The following is a 24,246-nucleotide window of genomic DNA, read 5'->3' as shown; positions in this document are numbered from 1 at the left end:
TTCCACCTCTTGTGAAGACATAAAGGTGTAAATCAACAAATCAATGTACCATTTAATTTAAAGTTTTTACTGATTTTGATTATTTTTTGTTAATATTCACAGGATGGCAACAATTTTGGTTCAGAATATGGAGATTTGCAGTATTGCATGCTTCCTATCATGCAACTGAAACTTATTGTTCAAGAACCAAAAATCTCATTTGATCCCAGTTTTAAGGAATGCAGGGATGTACTCTTGAACTGCTTTGCACATATCGTCAAGGCTGGTGAAGAAATTAGTAGGGTAATTTACATAAATCCAATTTAATCAGCGATATTTTCCTTCAGTGGTTATTGAAGATTGATTTTACCAATGATCAAATGCTTGCAGATGCAATATTGATATTAGGATTTAAAACTACTGCATTATTGGTTAACTTATTTAGTGCCACAAAATTAATGCAGAATTAGTTATAGGATTATTTTCTGATACAAAAAAAATCAAGACAATGCATCCAAAACACATAACTGGTTAACTAATGTACAAGCCGTCTTATCGACTTTCCTCTCCCCCAGAATAGACATGTAAATCCTATCATATCTGTTGAGAAGATTCTTTCGACATTTTTTTGAATTATTTGCCATAATTATTGTAATTTTATTTATATAAAGTTATTTTTCTCCTTTCTAGGTTGAATGCTTGCTGTTTCCTGAGATGAGGGATAGCAAACTACTTTTACGAACAGTGCATTTGAATGAAAATTTGGTCACCAATTATGTGGACCAGGCTATGGACATTTTTAAATGTAACACAGTGGGACCACAGATGTAAATTCCATGATAAATATTCATATCTGGATGGTTTCAATTGTTTTAGGAAATTGATTCTAATACATACCGTAACTTAAAAAATTTTCATTGCATTGTTTATATAGCTTGATGCCATGATATTCATGATGATTTGATTTGAATCATTTTCCAAAATTTGAGCCTGATTACTCGTGATGCAAGAGTACTAAATTTTAAACTAATGTTGAAGAGCAACTGTAGGGACGTCAGAAGCAAAAGATTTTATATCAGGGTTGCCCAAAGTTTTTGCGGAGTATGCTGCGCTATATACTTTCTTGATCTATCACAGACCAAAGAGATACTTTCCGGAATTTTCATTTTGTAAACTACATATTAAGCCCTGTATTGCCCTATAAAATAAAATGCGAACATCTTTGTACTACGCATCATGAGAAAAGTCATAAATTTTGTTTGATTTTCTATATGATACCCTTATACATTGCAGGGATGCAGAAACAGTTACAATGCAAATATATTATTAAATTGACTTTTCTTTTTGATCATGTAATGAACTTTTTCAGGTATCTGGATGTCTACACCAAGTACAATGATCTCCTCAATTCAAAAGCGGAGGCAGAAGCTATTCAATTCATCAAAGAAGATCACAATCTGGATATTTTCAGAACAAAGCTTCGCTCTTATGAGGTAATCTAGAAATCTTGTCAATGGAATATGGTTCAGTTATTTTCAGCTATGTTTATTCATTTTCATATATGTAAGTTTTATTTCCAGTAAAAGCTGCGTCATACTCAGCACATAAATCAACCGCCCAAAAAGGGCCTGTTTAATGTGAGTTGCTACTCAGTATGGCTTTACTATCATATTATGATAAATATTATTTCCAGAAAACACGCGATGAAATCAACATGCTTCGACTATCGGTTCCACTCAATATGTTTGGACTTGATTGCACAGAACTTAACAATGACCTCGCCCAACGAGCTCAACTGCTTCGTGATAAATTGATTCAATCACAAATTGATGAAAACCGTGAAAAGAACAAAGAGTATGTTTTATGATTTTGATTACCGTAATATTTTCATAAAATATGGTATAGGATTTTCGCAACATTCAATTTTAATGATCTCAGTGTTAAAAGTGATTGGTGAGTTGTTAGAGGATGTTGTATGACTTAGTAGTTATTCAATGATGTGCTTGTGGTATTTGAGTATTTCTGTTTCGTATGTAATTTTTGAAAAAGTGATGCAAAAAAAAAATTAGCTTATTGAACAAGATTTTGGTTCTTATTAAAATAGTAGCTTTTCACATAGGTACCGTAAGTACCTGTTTCTTTAAAGTCTCGTTTCGCGTGAAAGTTTAAAAATACCCAATAAAGAGAAAATAAACTGTATATACATAAATGAAGCATTATTTTTTTGATATTTTTAACCTTTAATTTATTTACCCAAATTTGGTCTGAGACAGAATTTGAAAGTGTAACATTTCTGATCCTTTTGGCACAATGCTTTCAGCTGAGCATTTAGTACTGTTTTCATTTGCTCACTCTTATACCAATATTATGGTGACTATTTCATTTCTTGTTTCCATCACACCCTGTTCTACACGATTAGTTTTTCTAAGGAAATATGCTGATGGGGATACTTTTTCTGCTATAATCACATTGTTCGTTGAAGATTGTTTCACACGTAAATAACAACAAACATTTTACCAAATAATTTAAAAGTGAATGTAAAATATGATGATTCTGTGGTATCAAGTCAAATTTGATTTGGTGTCCCCCAGGGTTCGGTCTTAGCACCTCAAATGTTTTTGCTTTACATCAATAATTTTAATATTTATTCTTTCTGAATATCAAGGGTTTATCAGAGATATGATGCCATTGCGACAAAAGTATCTGATATTCCTGAGACAACAGAAGAACTTGTTGAACTAGCTCAATTCTTAAAGGAATCCAGCGAAGTGACAGTACCTGATTTGAAAGCTGAAATTGGTCTGGCCGCTGATAGACTTGAATTCTTACTCGATTATGCAACATTACCTTGTGAGTTTTCATAACATAAATGTAACAAGTGGGCATGATGAGTTGTCCATAAACTAATTACTATTTATTATTTTAACACACTTCAATTAGATGAAGACATCAAACTGAATAGCAATGTATTCCACTGGCCTGAACAAATTCAACAAGTGTTTGATGTGAACAGGGGACGTCTGACAAATAAACGTGAATCAGCAGAGGATAAACTAAAAACAAGGTTCGTTGTTAGATTCTTCTCACAATAAACAGATGAAATGAAAGTACGGTAATTGAAATTCCTTACATATAATATAGTATATCTTGTAAACATTCAGATATTGTCAGGCATAATGCTGTGGTGATTTGTCCTACTTATTCTCTCTTTTAATTTCATTGTACTCATACTCTCTTATTCCTAACTGCGACAAACAAAACTATTTTTTACAATATGATTTTGCCTCCTTATCGACTTCCATTCACAGGACAAATATGAAAATCCTTAACTACTAACCACAAGCCTGGGTATTGTAATATCTTTATTCCGGTGTTACTGTACAGACTTTCGCTGCCGTTCCATGGTTATTCACAAGGCGGTGCTCGGATTCGTTATCCGCTTCTCCTTGAATCGAGCGTCTTTTGGGTATCCAAGTCGCCTCGTCTCGACTTATTCTGACATAAACTTGTTTTACCAATTATTGTTTGATTTATACTGTTATTTTTAAATATTACTGTTAGACTTATGTCACAGGTATCGCCGCTTGATAACCAGTCTTGGTGTCTCGCGCCTCCCTTCACCCTGAAGTACCATTTTACTTCATTTTTTTATATTGTTCATTCACAATGTGTACTTTAGCATGGTGGAAAAATAAATTACTGATTACTGATTGATATGTAAAATTGGAAGAAAATGATTCAAGCAAATTTGATAATCTGACAAAAAAATCTTGGAAATATTCCGTTCAATATTCAGGATCAAAACTTTTGAAGCTTTACTCAATGAGTATAAAGTAGAAGTTGAGAGTTTTAAGAAAAAAGAAGTCATGAATCTCGATGAAATGCAGAAGAATGTAAAACTTCTGGCTGATATTACGGAAAACCTTGAAAATGCGACGAAAGAATTGGGGGTTATTATTTTATTTAATATAGGACTAGGCCTACTATTTCCAGAATATCAATCCATATTGCTAACAAAGTAGAATATGTAATAATTAAATGGCATTAGTAAATTTATTTATTTTAATAAAAACGTGAACTATGTGATAGTTTGTCATCAATGCAAATATTGGAAGGATAAAATTACTGTTATTATCTAACTTACTATTACACAAATGAGCATCTGCTATTTTTATCTGATTTGAGAAAACCTGTTGCCACATGATGTTCAGTCACCCAATTCACTTAACTTTTTAAATAATGGGTTCATCAAAAACTTCATAAAAATGTACCCCACCTCACATAATTTTTTTTGGATGTTGGAGCTATGGAATGCTGAAAATGATCTTCACCTGAAATCATCCAATATTTTTTATTTCCATATTCATGCTAGGAAATAAATGAAGAAGAACGACTTCTGGAGTTTGAAGAAAGTTCATTTCCAGTGTTGCAGAGCATGTTTCAGTTTAAACAACCTTACGATAATTTGTGGAATACTGCTTTACAGTGGAACAATAAAAATGAAACATGGCTTAATGGTAGGCCTTTTCAGTTATAAAATACCAAGCATATAAGACATAACCATTCAAACATTCTTCATTCAGTATGTTGTAATAGGTATATTCAGGAGCTCAGCCAGGATTTTCATGAGGGGAGTTTTAAAACGGAATCAAGAATTCTCATGCAACGACTTCTGATATAGTCACCGCCATCACGCTGCTCGTTGAAAGAGCTGACTTTTTCAGTGTATCATTATTATTCTATTGCATGAATGTTTTACCTCTGATGAATGTAATCTTTTTATATACACGGCAGCCATTGACTTACATTTTCAATACTCTATGTTTTAATTTTATTGGCAGGTTCCTTCCAAGATCTGAATTCAGAAGAAATCAGTGACGATATTGGAACCATGTGGAGAACAATGTACAAACTTACCAAAGCATTCTCTGATGCTGCAGGTCCCCGTAGAATTGCAGAATCAGTTCGTTCAAAGATCGATAAATTCAAGCAACATCTACCAATTCTTTCCACTATCTGTAATCCTGGCATCAAAGATAGACATTGGGAACAGGTGACGTTTATAATGCTATGTAACAATCGGTTTATCTATTTCAAGGTCTCACCACTAATCACATGATAAGGTTTTCGAAAATGTTTTATCATAAATTTAGCCTCAGATGAGATCATGCAGACAAATATAAGTGACATTGTTTTGGGAAATTTTGATTTCTGATGAAATGAAAAATAAATTATAGTTAGCAGCTTTTTGGGCGCTTCTGAAGCGTTTGTACTAATATGGAGGTAACTAATTCTGTTTGCCTACTTTGTATCAAGTTGTGTGAAGGAACAGAAGCCTATGGCCAAGGGGTGTGTATTCACTTGGTCAACACAATCAGTCTCTGAATTCGTAATAGAACTGAAATAAGGAAAAATCTGAATAAAATATGGCCTAACCCTAATCTGGTACACACATTACGGGAGTACCGTTTTTTGTGAGTGTTTCGATGTTGTATCAAATATATTTGTTGGAAGTTCTAAGTTGTTCAAATATATTTGAATTTTTCTATTGAGTGATCGATAATATTTTTACTCGTTTTTATCATTTAGATCAGTGATATAGTTGGATTTGACATCAAACCTGATGAGGAAACTTCATTAGCACATATGTTGGAATATGGACTTCACAAAAATATGGATGCGTAAGCTATTTCTCTAAAAATATGACAATTTCATTGTTAAAAAATATGTATTAATTTAAGCGGCATACAAAAACCTTAGTTATCTGGGTGTTACCAGAGCATGAGTGAGAGCATGGGCAAATAACTAATAAACTACCTGGAACTCAAATCTTGTTTAGAACTTTATATTAAATACATAAATGTAAGGGGTAAAAATATTAGATAAATTAATTATGTGTAAAAATTCTGTTATTGGAGCATATCGCCATGGTCCATTCATTTTGTCACTTTTTCCGATCAAAGAAAAAAATCAATCGAGAGAGTTCTATATTCAGGAATTCACATGTCTTAATTGGTTTAAAATTCATATTTGGATTGTCTGTGGATTTATAACTATTGGTCATGAAGAATAACAAAATATTAACAACCAATTGCTTTGATTTTGAACTTGGTGTTTGATTTGATTGAATTAAAAAAGCAAACGATTATGTGTTTTTTATTATCTGTTGTTTTTCTGTGATAAAAAGAATTTGATGCTTGGAATATGCACAGAATTAATTTATTTTGTTGCCATTAAGTGTTCTGTTTTTTCAGTGTTTTGTTCATTTGCTGTTTTTTTAAACACCTTCACTGTGAACAGTTTGTTCAACTCATACAATACTACATCTCTATTGTTGCCAAAGTTTAGGGTCGAGGCTGGAGGCAAATATGTTCATTTCAATACCAAGGATCAAAGCCCTTAATTTTTCTTTAATTTCAACTGTTCAATTTTCAGTTATTCCCAAACCCACTCGAATCGAATGCAATACTTTGAACAGCTCTCTACAGCATTGTTCTTTGAAGTTATTAGAAAATCTCTGTTGTTCTTAGTTTGGTTCAATTGTAGTTGGTATCAAAATTCTTTCTATTTTTGTGTCAAAGTGTCATCCTTGTTTCTTTATAATAATACTTTTTTAGTGTTCGAGTCTGACAGTTTAATTTGTGTTTGGTGTTTAACTTGCTAATATGTTGCTGTGAATAACCTCTTAGAATCAACACAATAGGAGAAAAAGCCTCAAAAGAATTTTCACTCGAAAAATCCATGGCAAAAATGAAAACTGAATGGGGTGATATATATTTTGAAATGATTCCATATCGAGATTCGGTAAGTGTAATGTACAAATGAAGGCTTTTCCTAGTTTTGAGTGTTTGTGTGAGTATGAATCACAATGATAACTATGAATGTGTATGCTTTTATGAAAATAATTTTTAACGATTTCAGTATTGAAGCAATTGGGGCTCGTGCTACCAAGGAATGGTCCCTGGAAAATGCTCTGAAAAAAATGAAATTTGAGTGGAGAGATGTGGAAATTGTACTGATTCCATACAGAGATTCTGTAAGAATTAGGGATTGATTGTGGTTTGGGTTGATTTGTGATAAATAATCTATTTGGATTGATGTGAATTGTTTTCTAACTTCCCTCTCACTAAAGGTGTGGTAACTTACCGTAATATAAATCAGATCCAAAGCAATTTCAATGTTCCGGTTATAATATTTCCTAACTACGATAGTTATATTCGAGGGTGGTAGAACGAAAAGTTTAAAACATGAGTTCATCTCTGGCTCTGTAATTTATGATCTTTCCAAATTTTAAATTTTTCATATATTACTTTGAATACACAGGCCCACTTCCTCATCACATTTGAGCTACATCACTTGTCAGTTGATAAACTTGCTGTGATCATTAGATGTTTGGGTTCGATTTTCCTAAATATACATCATTTAAATCTTTTCGAGTCTGAAACTATGTAATCTGGACAAAATGTTCTGAAAGTTTTTTCATTTTCCATTTTAATTACATTTTTTACAGTTTGCATTTAAGCTGATAGGCTAAAAGATTATGATATCTGTCTAATTTGTACTTAACAATTCTATCTACCAATGTTCTTTTTCAAAATGGTAAAGCAGCAATATATCTGTACCCTTCTGAATATCCCTTTTACAATAAAGTTTGGTTTTAGATTTCGTTGAATCTGAATGTTTTTATGTTTAAAATAAATTCAGGTATAATATACATGGTATGCCATTAGCTGGACATTTTGAGTTGTGTGTGTTTGCTGTGACATATTTCTGTTTGTTTCTTGAGAGTTCATTGTGATTGTGAGCATATATTTTTAAAGTGTTTCTTTATTATAACTTGAAATTGCTTTGACGATTTTCTATGTTTTAGCATATCACCTTTTTTACTATACTTGTTAATATAATTTTCTCTTCAACAAATATACTTCAGCTTAGCTTGGCAGGACTTATTCGGTTTAAAATACCGGTATTATAATCTTTTCTTCTAGTTGAAATGTTCAATAGAATATCCTATACTAGGATAAAATAGCATACGCAGCCAGAAATTACAAAGAACGAACTTCTTAAGATTGTAGCAAAAGCAGGTATTGAGGACAAAGATAGATTACAGTTTATTATTTTGCTGGATGCATGATGACGCAGGAAAATGTTTTTCTAGGGTGTTGACATACTCGGGCCAATTGACGAGCTGCAGACGTTACTAGATGACCATATTGTTAAAGCAATGACAATGAGAGGATCTCCATTTATTACACCTTTTCTAGAGGAGTTTACGGTGAAATATATGTCATAATAAACAGTAGAGTCAGCAGGCAGAAATAAAGTTGAATATTGTAATATTTTTGTAGTTTTAATTCGACAGAAAAACAGGAGAATGACAAGCAGAAGAATGAGTGTTTTTTGCAACTTTGACGCAGTCATGTGAAGTGGGATTTCAGTTAAAACATATCAGAACAGCACAACAGGAAATATTCTCTCTTTTCACTTTCTTCATTGTACATTCACATTTCATATTTCATCAGAGTTAAAATTGTACAGGAGCAACTGGAAGATTCATAGCTTCAATGGAAACTTTCTATCACGTGCCAAGTAAAGGTGCAGCTTTCATAAAGTAAGGCAATGAGAGATTGAACAGACAGTGAGGATTTTAAGATCATGCAACAGGCAAATACTCTATATATCAGCGACACAAAATTTGTCTTCATTCATTCAAGATTCAATCTGCTCTTTTTTCTTTGAAAAAACTTCAGACTTTGTGAAAAACTCTATCTTCTTTTGTCTGCTTCCATAACATCAAATTCTGTAATAAACCTGCATTTGCTCATGCAATATTACATTCTCTCATAATAACTTGACCATTACACAGGGGCTGAGCATTTTATCAGGCATTGATGAAATACAAGAATTGCTTGATGATCATATTATTAAAGCACAAACTATGAAGGGATCTCCCTTCATTGCACCTATTGAGACTGAAGCACGGGTATGATAATTTAATTATAGAAATGAAATTGGTGGTAAGTTTACAAAAATAATTTCTGTATCTTCTTTATTTCTGCCTGCTGTATTTTTTAGTGTTTTGGAAATTCTATATCTATGTAATTTATTTTTTCATAACAAAGTTATTTGCAGGCAATGCAGGTATATAAATAATAACTATTGGAACGTTTCATTACTTTACTGGCACAAGAATTCTCAATATTTATATTTTTATTTTTATGTAATGGGGCAGAGATACAAATAGTGTCATATGTGTTATTTGCGAAACTTCATTAGGCATGATAAAAATTTTAATGCCATGCTTGTTGCAAGATTCAGGATGTAGATAATAGAATATCTTTTTTTATTCGGTGTTATGCAGTGATTCCGGTGAATAAAAAAATGATGGCTCTGATCCTTCAAATTCATAATTTCCAATTAAGTGTTGAATATTTGATAATATTGGAATAATTTATATTTGAACTGTTTCAAATGTAGGAATGGGAAGAAAAACTAATTCTGATGCAAGATATTTTGGATGCTTGGCTCAAGTGCCAAGCTACTTGGCTTTATCTAGAACCTATCTTCAGCTCAGAAGATATCATGGCACAGATGCCTGAAGAAGGAAGAAAATTTGGAATCGTGGATTCGTATTGGAGGGATATTATGCTGAATGCAGTGAGTATCAGCACAATGTACTCCTGCTTTTCGTAAGATATGAAACTCTCAACTTTACAATCACTTCATTTGCAACGTGGTATCATTTGCTACATTTCAAATTTTATTATTAACTATTATTGTATATAGAAGTAATTATCCTAGTATCGAACCGAGGATTGGTTAAATTTTTCAGATAGATCATTGGTTAAATCTATTTCAGATAGATCATTTCAGAATACCAAAATGTGGATTATTTGTTTTGTATTTGGTGTCTTCTTATTATTTAATTAGGCAAAAGATACTAAAGTTCTGGTTGCTACTGCACAAAATAACATGCTTGGAAGACTGCAGGAATCAAATGAATTGCTGGAACAAATTCAAAAGGGATTGAACAACTATCTTGAGAAGAAAAGAATTTATTTTCCAAGGTTGTTGGGTATTCTGTCTTTTGTTTTGTTTGATTACTTAACTTATGGAAATTATTTCCCAAATTTATATTAATAGTTCATAGTTATCAAAAGGGGAGGACGTCTTCCCCAAGATGGAGTTTAGTTGTTCTCTGGGAGAAAATACAGAAATATTAATTTGTATTCGCTGTAGTTTTACTGACATTGTTTAGTTATATTGTATTGTTGTAATACATATATTTGGACACATTATATACTATCCAACCTGTGCCTAAGTCAAGGTGCGAGTTGCAGGTAACATTAGATAATGATCCATCAAAAATTGGACAAATAGCGATTTTATGTAGAATGAATAGTGAGAGAGGAATAATACAATCCAAATAGATAAAGAAAGGAGGAATATCAAAAAGGTTGCAAATCACTGATATCGACTTTCTCTACTGAACGATTCCATGCATTGAAACAAGTGGTAATCATATTTCTGATCTAGACTGATGATGATTACAAAGCCATCTTGTTGACTTTTCCCTCTTCAGAGAAAATTTCAAATTATATTAAGAGATTCATATTCAATATTATTCATTTATAGATTTTTCTTCTTATCCAATGATGAGTTGCTTGAAATTCTCTCTGAAACAAAAGATCCTCTTCGCGTCCAACCTCACCTCAAGAAATGTTTTGAAGGAATTGCAAAATTAAAGTTTACTGATCAACTTGAAATTGTTGGCATGATCAGTTCTGAGTCTGAAGTTGTGACTTTTGTTAATACTATTTATCCAGCTAAAGCAAAGGTTAGGAAGTTTGTAACATTCCTCTTTGCTGTTTTTAAGCTTCCCATTTTGCGCAGTGTTTTATATTTCTTATTTATCTTATATTTTCCACTCTGTTCAACCTTTTTTCTATTTCAACAGGGTATGGTGGAAAAGTGGCTTCTTGAAGTTGAGTCGTCTATGCTCAAAAATGTCAGAAGAGTATGTTTGGAAGCTGTAGAAGCATATGTGAATACTCCACGTAAAAGATGGGTTCTAGACTGGCCCGGACAGGTTGTACTTTGTGCTTCTCAGACATATTGGACATCAGAAGTAGAAGAAGCCATCAATACCAATACTCTTGATGTATGATATACTACTTCATTTGTTTCATTTACAAGGATTCAGTTGTAAATTATTTTCGCATCAATTTTTAGAAATATCTTGAGGTACTGAATAGTCAGATCAATGATATTGTTGAACTTGTTCGTGGAAAACTAGACAAAGGAGCTCGTATTACTCTCGGAGCACTCACTGTCATTGATGTTCATGGTGGGATAATCATATATTTTTAAATTATTAAAATGTTATTTCACACAGTAATTCGTGAATTATTCTTTTTATTATTTTGTTCAAATACGCTTTACCTTTATAGAGAAGTATTGGTGCTCCAGAATTATGTGTGCCAATATTGATGTAACTAATTTTGTTTGCCTATTTTACATCGAGTTATATAAAGGGACTGAAATGGATGGGGGATATTCACTTGGCTAACACAGACAGTCCCCAAACTCGTAATAGAAAGATAATCAGAATAAAATTATGGTCTAACCCTAAATTGGTACACATACTACGGGAGTACCGAAGTACATGAGTTGATGCTGGTATTTCTTCAATATAAAATGGCAATTGAAATTCTTTTCAACTCACATGTTTTCAGCAAATTCCGTTACGGTGGAAATATTTGAATTCAAGAGGTAGTCAAGTCAATAGGTTATTTATAGGCCATTGTGTTGTAAGTCAAAAATGGTACCAAACTGTTAGAATAGCAAACTGTGATTTATTCTGTCATGTTAATTTCTGCTGGTAAATGATTCTGCTGCATTCATCAGCAGGTAAATGCTATAAGTTTAGTAATTTATCATGAAATTATCAGCTATCAATTTGATTTTCCTTTGATACAAATTTTTTTTCAGCTCGAGATACGATTGCTGATCTTGTGAAGCAAAAAATTGCGTCACCTACTGAGTTTTCTTGGCTTAGTCAATTACGATATTATTCGGATGGGTCTGATATTATTGTAAACATGATAAACACTGAATATCGTTATGGTTATGAATATCTTGGTAATTCTGGACGTCTCGTAATTACACCGTTAACCGACAGATGCTACAGGTATTCAAAATATATTGTTAGATAATTTTTATATAGATTAGAAGATAGCATTTTATTCTTGGCGTATGAATATGGTTTGAATTGAGAAGCTGCCATATTCCATTCTAGTTACACGTCAAATAGGGAATGTGTTCTTTCATCTGGATTTCTTTCCATATCTTATTCTGCTTATTTGAACTTGTCCATGGCAGATTTGTTCTGAAGTTGCTTGTTATCTTCAAGGCAGTTTATATTGTAAAATTAATGAACACGAATGGCATATGACACAAATGCCTGTTTCTCAATTACTATTCTCTCAATATTACTATTTTTATTTAATTGTAGCTGCCCCAATGTTTCATGCATCGCAAAATAAATATCTGAATGTTTATAACTATTAATTAAGAACTTTGATGGGAGCACTAAAGCTAAATCTAGGAGGAGCACCTGAAGGACCAGCCGGCACAGGGAAAACAGAAACAACAAAGGATTTAGCAAAAGCTCTCGCAAAGCAATGTGTTGTCTTCAACTGCTCAGATGGTCTTGACTATAAAGCTATGGGAAAATTTTTTAAAGGTCTTGCTTCATGTGGAGCGTGGGCTTGCTTTGATGAATTCAATCGCATTGAGGTATGATTTTGTGTTTTCATGATGGAAAACTAAATGATATTTATTCATAAGGTTGCATGTGATATGCAATCTCCTAGACAAAACGTGTATCTTCAAATGAGTATTTTGAAGGTTTTCTTATCGATGCACATTTGCCTAACACATACTCCACTTTTTATGGTATGCATAATTAAATTCAGCATGAAATATGAATAACTTTCAAGCAAACTGTAATTGAAGATGTTCCATAACAAGTGCAAAATGTACTGGAATCAAATCGTATATTATCTGGAAAAAATCCTTTTTCCCGGGATAACTATGAAATATGATAAATATCTACCTAATACCTAATATTTAACTTATTCATTTGTATCGATTATTTATTTTGCTTTAAACAGATTGAGGTGCTGTCAGTCGTTGCACAGCAAATTCTCTGCATTCAGAATGGAATCATAAACAAGCTGAAAACGTTCATGTTTGAAGGTTCTGAATTATCACTCAATTGGACTTGTGCTGTATTTATCACAATGAATCCTGGCTATGCTGGACGTACAGAACTGCCTGACAATCTCAAGGTAGATATTTTTTGGTTTGATAATATGGGCCAGGCATGGATGGCGAACATCTGATGTGAGTTACAATGTGATCACCTTTTTTTTTGGTGAACCATCAAGTCACAAAGGGATGTAAAAACATACTAACATCTCGGTAACATAAATTGGCTCTCCTGTAGTATGTGAACCAAGATGGCGCACATCTGAACATAGTATGTGTACCAGGTTAAGGTTAGGCCATAATTTTATTCCAATTTTCTCTATTTTAGTTCTATTACGAGTTCGGGGACTAGCTAAGTGACTCCGGTAGTATTTGTACCTGAAATTATGACCTAACCTTAACCTGGTACTGTGTGCATTTATTGGCAACGCTTAAGACCTAACAATACAGCAGTTTCTGTTTGGAATCGCATGAACTAAAGATGTTGTTCAAAAAACCAAACTTTGTAAACCTCAATAAATAGCTTCGAAAATTTGAATTGGGTGGCGGTGACTTTTATGTGGATAAGAGCTGATCGAAAAATGTAATTTGCTTGAGTAGAATTTCTTTCCTGACCATAAAAAGTTTGCTGTAGCACTATACACGTTTTCGGCCAAAATAAATAGCATCATGGTTGTGCTACCTAATATATTACATGATATATAATTAAACTGATTTTGTCGCAGGTGCTATTTAGAACTGTAGCTATGATGGTACCAGATTATGGTATGATTGGTGAAATTTCTCTCTATTCAATGGGTTTCGTTGATGCCAGAAGTTTGTCTCAGAAAATTGTTGCGACTTACAAACTTTGTTCTGAACAACTCTCATCTCAGCATCATTATGATTATGGTAATTTTTATGCTTGAATTTTGTTTATTTTCAAGTTTGTAAAATAATATCTACTTGATGGGGTATCAAGAAACCCGAAATATATTCATGAACAAAATTATTTGAAATATTTACTGTCAAATTTTCATCTCCAACTCGTGTCAGTCAAAGAATATTCGTACAAGATTTAATTTTATCATATTATTTATAAGAAAACTTCCCTCTAAATACACAGGTATGCGAGCTGTCAAATCAGTATTGACTGCAGCTGGAAACTTGAAGTTGAAATATCCACAGCAAGATGAAAGTATTCTTATGCTTCGAGCATTGATGGATGTCAACATGGCGAAATTTTTGGCTCAGGATGTTCCACTGTTCAATGGTAATTATTATCAATAATATATGTTGCAAGTTGCAACAATTACATTTACAGATCAGGTTGTTAATATTGGCGAATAAGAACATACTGTATTTAATATAGGATATACTGTATACATTTGACATTGTTTACAAGAAAATTAATTTTGAAATATATTTCAGGTATCATATCAGATTTGTTTCCTGGTGTTATACTTCCTGCACCAGACTACGATGTTTTCATTCAGTCAATAAAAGACAATATGGCGAAATTAAACTTGCAGCCTCACCAATGGTCCATTGATAAAATGATTCAGGTGAGTTTGTCCTTGGGTAATTAATTAATATAATATAATTATATTGGTTAAATAATATGGTTGGAAATATTATTGCTTTTCGCAGCTTTAATCCGAACGTGTGATGGTCTTCACATCATATTCTAGTAGTTTTCTTTTCATATTTTTCATTTTCAAGACCTTCTAATTTGATTTGTAATCAGTCACTCATTCTTTCTTTATTCCAGGGCAATTTTTCCTATTTGTGATATGATTCTGTTTGTTTTCAGGTTTATGAGATGATGTTAGTCCGTCATGGTTTCATGATTGTTGGAGAGCCTCTTGGAGGAAAGACGATGTCCTACAAGGTAAATGTTTATTAACTAAATTTTATGCTGTGATAAACAGAACTTTTTCAAAATTCAGCTTTTGTGTCAGTCTTTTTACGACTGGGATCTAAAGAGTGTTGGCGACTATTTGATCATTCCCAGATATATCATAACCCCTCTGTCATTTCTAGCATTGCAGTTTTAAAACATCCATTTATATGCCTTTTTCTCTGTAACTGAGAACTCCAAGTGATCAAAATAAAATTAAAAAAAATACTGATACGGGTCTAAAACATGTGCATTATGTACATCAGGGGTGTGCTGCCTTTAATACAGGAGTTCCAGATACAAATAAATGGGTGAAACCACAGGCCGCAACTTTATTTAACAAATATGCTTGCTAGTAGTTGCAGGCATAAAAAATTTGGTTATTAATCTTATGACATGCGTTGTTCGCTTCGCGCTTTGCAACGCAAAGGAATTGGAATTACTTGCACGTACGTACCAGATTAAACTAAATTAAGAACTCGTTCGTGTAACACCAATTAAAATTTGCACTTCTGTTTGGGCCGCACAATTTTTCCTAGTTGGCCGCATTGGCCCCGGGGCCCCAGTTTGCACACCCCTGATCTAAATGATACTGAATTATTCAATAGTTTTCGAATCATTATTGAGGTAGTGCTGATTTGTGCTATGCTATCTACTCTACAATGTAATTCATATCTAACAGTAATATAGAGTTGAATATTTATTATTAGCATTTCACATTTTTTGTGTTGCTAGGTATTATATGATCTATTTTTTTTTATTCAATGTTGTCATTTCATATAAAGTTCAAAGGCGCATTTTGTTCTTCATAGTTGTTTTTAAATATCTATTTATTTGCATTGCAAGGTTCTCAGTGGTGCTCTCACTGACCTTCATGCAGCAGGATTGATGGAAGAGTTCGCTGTTGAATACAAAATTATCAATCCTAAATCTATTACAATGGGACAATTGTATGGTTGTTTCGATCCTGTATCTCATGAATGGACAGATGGTGTCTTACCAATTGTTTTCCGTGAACAAGCATCATCTACTAGTGAAAACAGGTATGTTTATTGGGTACTCCCGAAGTATGTGAACCAAAATGGCAAACACCGGAACGTAGTATGGTTTTTATTCCAATTTCCGATATTTCAGTTCTATTTCGAATTCAGGGACTAGCCAAGTGACTCCTGTAGTATTTGTACCTAAAATTATGTCCTAATCCTAACCAGGTACGCATACTACGTTCCGGTGTCCGCCAAATGGGTTCACGAATACTTTGAGAGTACCGTTTATTGGACAAGAAGTAGTAGTTTTCAATTTCTTGCGTAATTTATTCTTTCTTTTATTATCCTTGTCTTATTGGCCCGGATCAAGCATATCATGTTATGTAAGCCAATTCATTTTATTATGTCCAGAAATAAACATTAATATTTAAATTTGATATCCATGTCCCAACATGCCAATAGACCTGACATGGGCAAACTACAGCCTGCGGGCCAAATCTGGCCTCTTGGGTAACTTAATTTGGCCCATTTGATGCTGCCATAACCGAACTAAAACCAAATTTGGACGTTTCAGCTAAAAATAAGCCCGAGAAATTTGTTCAGATAATGATTAAATTTAGTTTATTGTTTTCCACTTTTGCTTTGTAACACTGTAAATATTGTTCATAAAATGTAACTTTTTACGTCACACTTACATGGCCCACCGGCCACCAGTCTAGGTGGGCAAAATTGTTGACCCCTGGTTCAAAAACTTTGCTCACCTCTGCAATAGACCATAGATTTCCAAATATTCATAGAATTTTTTTCACAGAAAATGGATCATATTTGATGGTCCCGTAGATGCCGTATGGATTGAGAACATGAACACTGTACTTGATGACAACAAGAAATTATGCTTGATGTCTGGAGAAATTATACAGATGAGCAGCAAGGTTTTTAAATTTAAACAAATAACAAATCTCATATTAAACTGACTTTATTCTTGAAATTTGTAAAATCCCAAAAATATGTATTGATTTAAAAAAGTAAATAGTCATTCTTTGGATGATAGATTGCTTTGGCGTTGCTTTTGTGTTTACAATTTTGAAATTATATTTATGTTTGAATTTTCTTAATCGGCTTCAGCAATATGGCTTCAGGAATGTGGCTCTATGTGTCCATATATTTGAGCATAGCTCTCTTGTTTTAATTTTTAAAGAATCAAAATATAACTGTATTGAATATAATAAAGTTTCCACAGAAAAATTTTATGCACCATTTACAATGTTATTTGTTATAATTTACTGATTTATGCTAACGTTTAATGCTCAAACTATTTTATTTTAGATGAATTTAATTTTTGAACCAGCTGATCTTGAGCAAGCATCTCCTGCTACAGTTTCAAGATGTGGAATGATTTATCTTGAACCTCATCAGCTTGGTTGGAGACCTTTTATGGTAATTAAATTTGGCTGTTTGATAGCAATATTACTATGTATATCGCTCTACATTAGGGAGAGCTAAAACCAAATATTCCACTATTTTAAATACATTCTAAGAACATATTTTTGAATATGGAATACATTTTAAATTGGGGGCAATTTCATGTGGAAAATGACATAATTCACTATATCTTCGTGTTGATCATATCTAAAACAACAAATAAAGATCATTGTTTTCTTTGTGTTATTTGTTACCAGTTTAGATATCATGCGTTTTGATCTGCTTGTCTTACAGCTCAAAATCCCTACTTTTTAAATAAAAAGATTCCCGAATTCGAAATTTTTTTATCGCAAACATACTGAATTTCAAATGTATTCGATTCATTTTGGACATCCCTGGGATACCATCAAGCTGCAAAGCACTTTACAAACTAAAAAATCTTTTCATCAATTTGAAGTATTAGTGATTCCAGAAAAAAAATTTGTGATCCATTTATGTCAATATATTCTGGCTTATAAATCTCCAACCATTATTTCTTTGTTATATGAAGCAAGACGACATAAAGAAAACTTTTATCTTTTTTTGTTTTAGATGTCGTACATGAGTACAGTTCCTGAAACACTGGATGAAGATCATAAGGAAATGTTACATGATTTATTTGAGTGGTTGATTGATCCATGCCTTGATTTTATTCGACATTATTGCAAGTTCATTGTAAGTATCTTTTTGCAGAAATCATTAACAACAGCTCAACTAATAATTTTTAGTTCTTTTATGAATGAATACATATCATACATTCGAGGTATGATTTACTAACCAATTCTTGTTTTTCCCAATATTTTGTGTGTTTCTTGTTGAGCTTATTGTTTATGTACCTCACAGATAATCCATTCAATTCTTACAAATGTTATTTTGTAATATTGAAGCATGTTGTTTTTAATTATTAATTGAATTCACTCGAGAAATATTTTTAAAAATTTACATTACATTTTTAGACTCTCTGGAGTATGCTTATGTATTGCTAAACATTATGATTGTTTTTGCACTTTGTTTAATTTTCCAAACAGAAATTCTAATAAATATATATCCCATATACATTTTTCTTGTTTAAATCATTGCTTGTATGAAATCTAGTCGAATAAAATTTATTCGCACGAATATTCAATTCATTTTAGCTGTATTTTTACTCATTTATTTGTTTATCTATATAAAGGATTATTTGTTTACCTAGCTCAACACGTCACCAATGCACTTGGTATCCACCATGCTGTCGTTGTTTAATTCATTACTTGATGAGATTGCACAGCCACCCACAGAATCAGAAGAGGGCTCGACTGCTATGAGCAGCCAGCAGGTATAATACTGTAAATTTAGTAATCATTGTTTTTTTATGTAAGAAGTTTAAATATCCTTCGTACTGTGGAATAAAAAGCAATCAGAAACTCACAAATTGTCCATACTACTGGGCTGTGAAATCAAATAAATTTAGACCAGACTCTAAACTCCAAGACATTAAAAAGTGACTTTGACCTTGGGTTGACACAAATTCGGCTCGCAACTCCGGTTCCCAACTTCAGGTTTAAGCATCAAGTTTTGACTCTGACTCTAGCTCCGAACTTCCAGAAAACAAATTCTTGAAAACAAAAACATTGGCTTTTTTAAACTTTTTTTAATTGTTTGTTGGAAATATTAGTCAAGTTAATCCATTTTGAGTTTATGTAGAAAATTTTCGATGATCACCATTTAATGTCTGAATTCCCGCTCTGGATTCAAAATGCGAGCTGGATATGATTACCTTACATAAGGGTAACAATCGGTGAATAATAGTTGTTTAAAATAAGGCATCCCAAATAGAATGTCGTCTAGAATAAGAAGGCAAGCAAGACGCAACACTGGAATTTAATTAATGGTTCTTCACACATAACAACAAATAATTATGATTTTTAGCTTTTCAAATATGAGGATGACCCCAGTGTCACGAATTGCGTGTTTCCTGCATTGCTTTAATTTGAATGTAACCACCCCCTTATGCGCAAAAAATCTTGGCTGTGCCATTTACATTGGTGTTTTTTTGTATCTAAACATACTAAATTATTGTTCAGATATTTTTATGGTTGCAAGGACTGTTTCTATTTTCTCTTGTATGGACATTGGGAGGAACAATTGATGGTGACAGTCGGTCAAAATTTGATCAATTTTTCCGTAATTTGATCAGTGGCACTGACACCAACCATCCCAAACCAAAAACTTCAAAACTTACAAAAAGTCATGTGTTCCCAGAAAGAGGTAAGAGTACCGGTAATTGATATGTCAACAACAAATTTGAAATCCTTTTTTTTTCCATCAAAGTTTTTCTTGTCTATGTTGTAAACTGCTTGTCTGAGGAAGTCTGATTTTGGTCGGACGAAACGTTATAGAAATACATTTGTGTTAGTGTGCAGCAGGACTCTTGAATTGCACAGTATGATATTTTTATTCCTGCTACAGCATCCTTGCATTATACAAATACGGATCCACTAGCACAATAGCATTGACGAAGGATTGGGAGTTAGTCTCGTGCAACCTCAACTGATAGCTCTATTTGATATGATAGTATTTTTAAATTAAAAGTTGAGGAAACTCACTATGTCGAATTTTATGCAAAAAATAGCAACAGATATTCAAGATTTTTACAGACTTTATTTCGTCTAGATTCCTCACACCTTTTATCAGTTGGCTACAATGTAGGTTACGCCACACATTTATGGAATCACTGACTCTGTTTCTGCACCCTACAAATTGTTTTGTGACAGAAATATGATTTTTCTTAACCTACAGGTTCAATCTATGATTATTATTTCCAAAAAAAATCGAGTGGATCTTGGGCAAACTGGCTTGATTATGTCGATAAAGAAAAGATGACAATTGGCAAAGACGTCAAAGTAAATTCTTTTCTATGCAAAACATCATTTTTAAATTTGCAATAGTCAATATAGGCAGAATAGTATTTTGGGCAATGTTTTTTATTTGTGTTTCATCTCTTATGATTAGTTTCGAAAAACATAAAGTAATACTATGAAATGAAGCAGTGTGCTGTTGAACTTCACATTCTTTCGCATAATTTTCAACTTCAACATGAGTTGTTGTTATCGTATTAATATAATAATGAGTTAAATAACTTTTTCCAGGTCAGTGAAATCATTGTGCAGACAGTCAACACTGCTCAACAATGTTTTTTCTTGGATACTTTCATCAGCCATTGTGTTCCGCTTCTATTTGTTGGACCTACTGGTGAGTTTTCCTGTAAAGTAGTGAATCAAACATCTATGGAATTAATCCTGTTGACCAGGAATAATTTAAGAATCAAACACAATATGAATATCGAGTATTGTTTATGTAATCTTCGTTATTGTACTTTTATGTAATCGCTGATTAACTGCGGGTTTTTCCATCATCAAGTCCATGCTCCCGAACATTGATTGACTAACTAATACGATACCCAACATAGACTGGTAACCAGACAGGTGGCCGGGGGTCACCATATGATTAAGTCGCCTTTTAGCTTTTCTCTCCTCCGGCATAAATCTGTTAATCTTATCCTATTTATAATTGCAATGGCTCAATATAGTTTATTTGTTAACTGAAGGGGCCTGCAACTTTCACTCAAGTCATTATATGGCTATGGAAAGTTTGAGACCCACTGGCCAAGGCCACAAGCAGTCCTGAAAAAAAATGTATCAGTTTGTCATTATGCATATAGTATACAAAATATAATTCTGGCTTATTCCAATTAACATAAAAGGATGAAAATTTTCACTGCAATTCAATAAAACCAAATCAAAGTTATTAGTCATTAAGTGGAGTCGTATACCTCTTCAAGATTTAAAATTTGATTATAAAACTATTTGACAAGGTGCATAACTGAAACCAAATTGAAGGAATTTCATCCTTACCTTCTGTATGGCTAGTATATAATGTTAAAGAGAAACCAATTCAATTACCAAAACTCTAAATATGTATCTATGCTACAAATATCTTGCCATTCTTCATGATTTGGGTATATAATATTTAATATAATATTTTTTTTTACTCAGGTACTGGTAAATCTGCAATTACAAATGACTATCTAGTTTCTCTGCCTAAAGATAAATACATACCAAACAACATCAACTTTTCTGCAAGAACGTCCGCAAGTCAAACACAAGACATTATTATGTCGAAACTTGATAGAAGACGCAAGGGATTGTATGGACCTCCTGTTGGCAAACAATGTGTTGTATTTGTTGATGATCTCAATATGCCAGCAAAAGAAGTAAGTGTCTATTATGTCTGTTGATAAAAATCATATGTTCTGTAGAATTTACTATGACTCATTTACTTACTGGAATAAAAATTACGCTTTATTAACATTAAATTGGGACATGGATAATAATTATACATATTTATAATATATCTTTATTTATTCAATGCAATGAGTAAGCTTGTTTCGTGCACATGAATGATCATAACATGTTTAGATGTCCAATACAGCCAGTCATACATCTCTATCAACGTTAATTTTAAAAAATTTGATCATTTTATGTCAAGTTATAAACAACAGCAAACGAGAAATAAATTTTTAAGAAAAGAAATGACTCACACGACACAGTTTAAAACCACTTTAGATTGCCCACCACAACCTTTTGTCAAACTAGGTAGTTTACCTCATTTTGACTTTCTACCTTTGCGATGTCCAATTTGACATTTTTTGTTAATGAAATAATACTAGTAACGAACAAAACAGTGTATATTCTGTTTTATTAGATATATGGAGCACAACCACCAGTTGAACTTCTTCGAACATGGCTTGATCACAAATTTTTATACGACAAGAAAGATATGTCCAAAGTTGAACTCACTGATGTACTGTTTATCAGGTACAGAACACAATTTTAGTGCATGACAATCAATGTGATGGCATGATTATGGTTTAATTTTATAGATCTCTTTTGTAGAATAGATTGAATATTGCAAATAAGACTGCTGATGTTTTTAATCATGTAATGTAGTGATTTCCAACCCTTTCTGGCCGCAGAACACTTTTGATATCATAAATATTACTGGGGGGAATTCAAGTTTTCAGAGATGAAAGATCCGATTAACTGATTATTAATTAGATTCCTGTCACAAAATATTTTGTCATAGAAAGGAGATTGAAAAAGACTAAGTTTGAAAAATGCCTAAAAAATTCAAATTTATGGCTGCAAAGAGCTAACGTATAAATAAAAGTAAAACGTAATAATAAAACCAAAAAAGGGGATTCAGATATTATGAAATTCACGCTGTGGATTTTCATTATCGAACAACAAGCTCATCCTAAATTAATTACATGCTTAGTGAATTTTGATTTCTACTTTTCAATGAGAAAAAATTGAGAAACAACAATTTGACATGGAACACCTGAATGGAATTTTCAGAATGTATCCACGAAACACGGGTTGAAAATCACTGATGTAATGAATTGAAACTTACTGTTTTATTTCATATAAATTTACCTATTTGAATGCTTATGCTCGAACTAACAATTATTTTTTGCATGTTTCAGTGGTATGGGGCCACCTGGTGGTGGTAGAAACGATGTAACAGGACGAATGTCTCGACATTTGAATGTAATCTCAATCGATACATTCAGCGATGAAACTATGACAAAAATATTCACTACAATAAGTGATTGGCATTTTGCAAATGGATTCGACTCAGCTTTTGTTCGGCTTGGTAAGAAAAGAGATTCAGTTTAAATTTGAGAAATGAGAAATCTTATATTAAACTGTTTTTTGTTAAAACAAAAATGAAAAATACGTTCTAGTACATACTCGGTTTATACTTCGAGTCTAATAATTCGAATAGATAGAATTTGTAAAAAATGGCAATTGTCTTTGCCTTTTCAAGCTGAAATTATTATTTTTTGAATGAGTGCTAACATGTCTTTCTTAGCATCTCGATAACAAAGCTCAGTTTAGTGATTATATATAGATTTTATTAAAACTTACCTCTCCATGCACTATATCGTCAAAATAATAACCTGATTATGTTATGTTTCATGGAATCACTTGAAAAGAGCATTTTTATGTTTAACTCAAATTTATATAAATTTATCACAGGCAAGATCATGGTTCAAGCTACCATGAGTGTCTTCAAAGCCACTATTGAAAATTTTTTGCCCACACCAACAAAATCTCATTATGTTTTCAACCTTCGTGATTTTGCTCGAGTCATCCGAGGAGTTCTTCTTGTTCCCAGTGCTCAAATGACGGATACCGATAAGTTTGTGAGACTCTGGGTGCATGAAGTATACAGGTACGCTTTTTAGTGCTTTTGTAATCTGTATTTTCAGTTGATGTACACATTAACAACCTCTTAGTATATGATTGCATTTTTTTCTTATTTTCTTGGATAATAAATATAGACTGAAACATAATAAGTAATTAATTCTACTGGAATATAAAAACTGTACCTTTCATTTTTTTTGTGTTTGATTGATTATTATATGATAGAAATTCAGTTTGAAAGATATTCGAAATGCTATCTAAGATAGATTTTTCCAATATTCTTCGATTCAAAATTTTTTTTTATTTATCTAAATTATTCTTTTTGGAAAAGAAATTTAATTACCGAAATTAAAAGTTTTACAAAGTGTTATGTTATGATTTTTTAAAAAATTAAGTAATTCTAGCAGATTCAAAATTTAAA

At 32.4% G+C, this 24,246-nt stretch overlaps 1 protein-coding gene across 3 annotated transcripts in view; it reads left to right on the top strand.

Moving 5' to 3' along the window:
* LOC120347748 (dynein axonemal heavy chain 3-like) overlaps window positions 1-24,246 on the top strand; it is a 57,365-nt gene that overhangs the window by 9,182 nt on the left and 23,937 nt on the right. The window contains exons 11-46 of one of the 3 annotated variants that reach the window (XM_039417824.2): window positions 103-282; window positions 670-806; window positions 1,349-1,472; window positions 1,673-1,833; window positions 2,645-2,829; window positions 2,920-3,043; window positions 3,776-3,929; window positions 4,352-4,496; window positions 4,821-5,032; window positions 5,569-5,660; window positions 6,901-7,015; window positions 8,846-8,962; window positions 9,457-9,636; window positions 9,910-10,046; window positions 10,615-10,816; window positions 10,937-11,140; window positions 11,212-11,326; window positions 11,971-12,169; window positions 12,555-12,777; window positions 13,155-13,331; window positions 13,977-14,142; window positions 14,357-14,503; window positions 14,662-14,795; window positions 15,044-15,121; window positions 15,977-16,173; window positions 16,928-17,048; window positions 17,443-17,553; window positions 18,130-18,252; window positions 18,770-18,892; window positions 19,641-19,824; window positions 20,356-20,459; window positions 20,706-20,808; window positions 21,612-21,829; window positions 22,321-22,433; window positions 23,102-23,271; window positions 23,658-23,853. In XM_039417824.2, coding sequence (XP_039273758.2) covers window positions 103-282; window positions 670-806; window positions 1,349-1,472; window positions 1,673-1,833; window positions 2,645-2,829; window positions 2,920-3,043; window positions 3,776-3,929; window positions 4,352-4,496; window positions 4,821-5,032; window positions 5,569-5,660; window positions 6,901-7,015; window positions 8,846-8,962; window positions 9,457-9,636; window positions 9,910-10,046; window positions 10,615-10,816; window positions 10,937-11,140; window positions 11,212-11,326; window positions 11,971-12,169; window positions 12,555-12,777; window positions 13,155-13,331; window positions 13,977-14,142; window positions 14,357-14,503; window positions 14,662-14,795; window positions 15,044-15,121; window positions 15,977-16,173; window positions 16,928-17,048; window positions 17,443-17,553; window positions 18,130-18,252; window positions 18,770-18,892; window positions 19,641-19,824; window positions 20,356-20,459; window positions 20,706-20,808; window positions 21,612-21,829; window positions 22,321-22,433; window positions 23,102-23,271; window positions 23,658-23,853 — 5,471 coding nt within the window. Of the gene's footprint in view, window positions 1-102; window positions 283-669; window positions 807-1,348; window positions 1,473-1,672; window positions 1,834-2,644; window positions 2,830-2,919; window positions 3,044-3,775; window positions 3,930-4,351; window positions 4,497-4,820; window positions 5,033-5,568; window positions 5,661-6,668; window positions 6,784-6,900; window positions 7,016-8,137; window positions 8,255-8,845; window positions 8,963-9,456; window positions 9,637-9,909; window positions 10,047-10,614; window positions 10,817-10,936; window positions 11,141-11,211; window positions 11,327-11,970; window positions 12,170-12,554; window positions 12,778-13,154; window positions 13,332-13,976; window positions 14,143-14,356; window positions 14,504-14,661; window positions 14,796-15,043; window positions 15,122-15,976; window positions 16,174-16,927; window positions 17,049-17,442; window positions 17,554-18,129; window positions 18,253-18,769; window positions 18,893-19,640; window positions 19,825-20,355; window positions 20,460-20,705; window positions 20,809-21,611; window positions 21,830-22,320; window positions 22,434-23,101; window positions 23,272-23,657; window positions 23,854-24,246 lie in introns of all 3 variants that reach the window. The other 2 variants (XM_039417822.2, XM_039417823.2) reach the window with 2 other exon arrangements.

Source organism: Styela clava, chromosome 11, assembly GCF_964204865.1.
Source record: "Styela clava chromosome 11, kaStyClav1.hap1.2, whole genome shotgun sequence".
Classification (NCBI taxonomy): domain Eukaryota; kingdom Metazoa; phylum Chordata; class Ascidiacea; order Stolidobranchia; family Styelidae; genus Styela; species Styela clava.
Note: the sequence above shows the minus strand (reverse complement) of the source record. Positions and strands in the feature narration are given on the sequence as shown.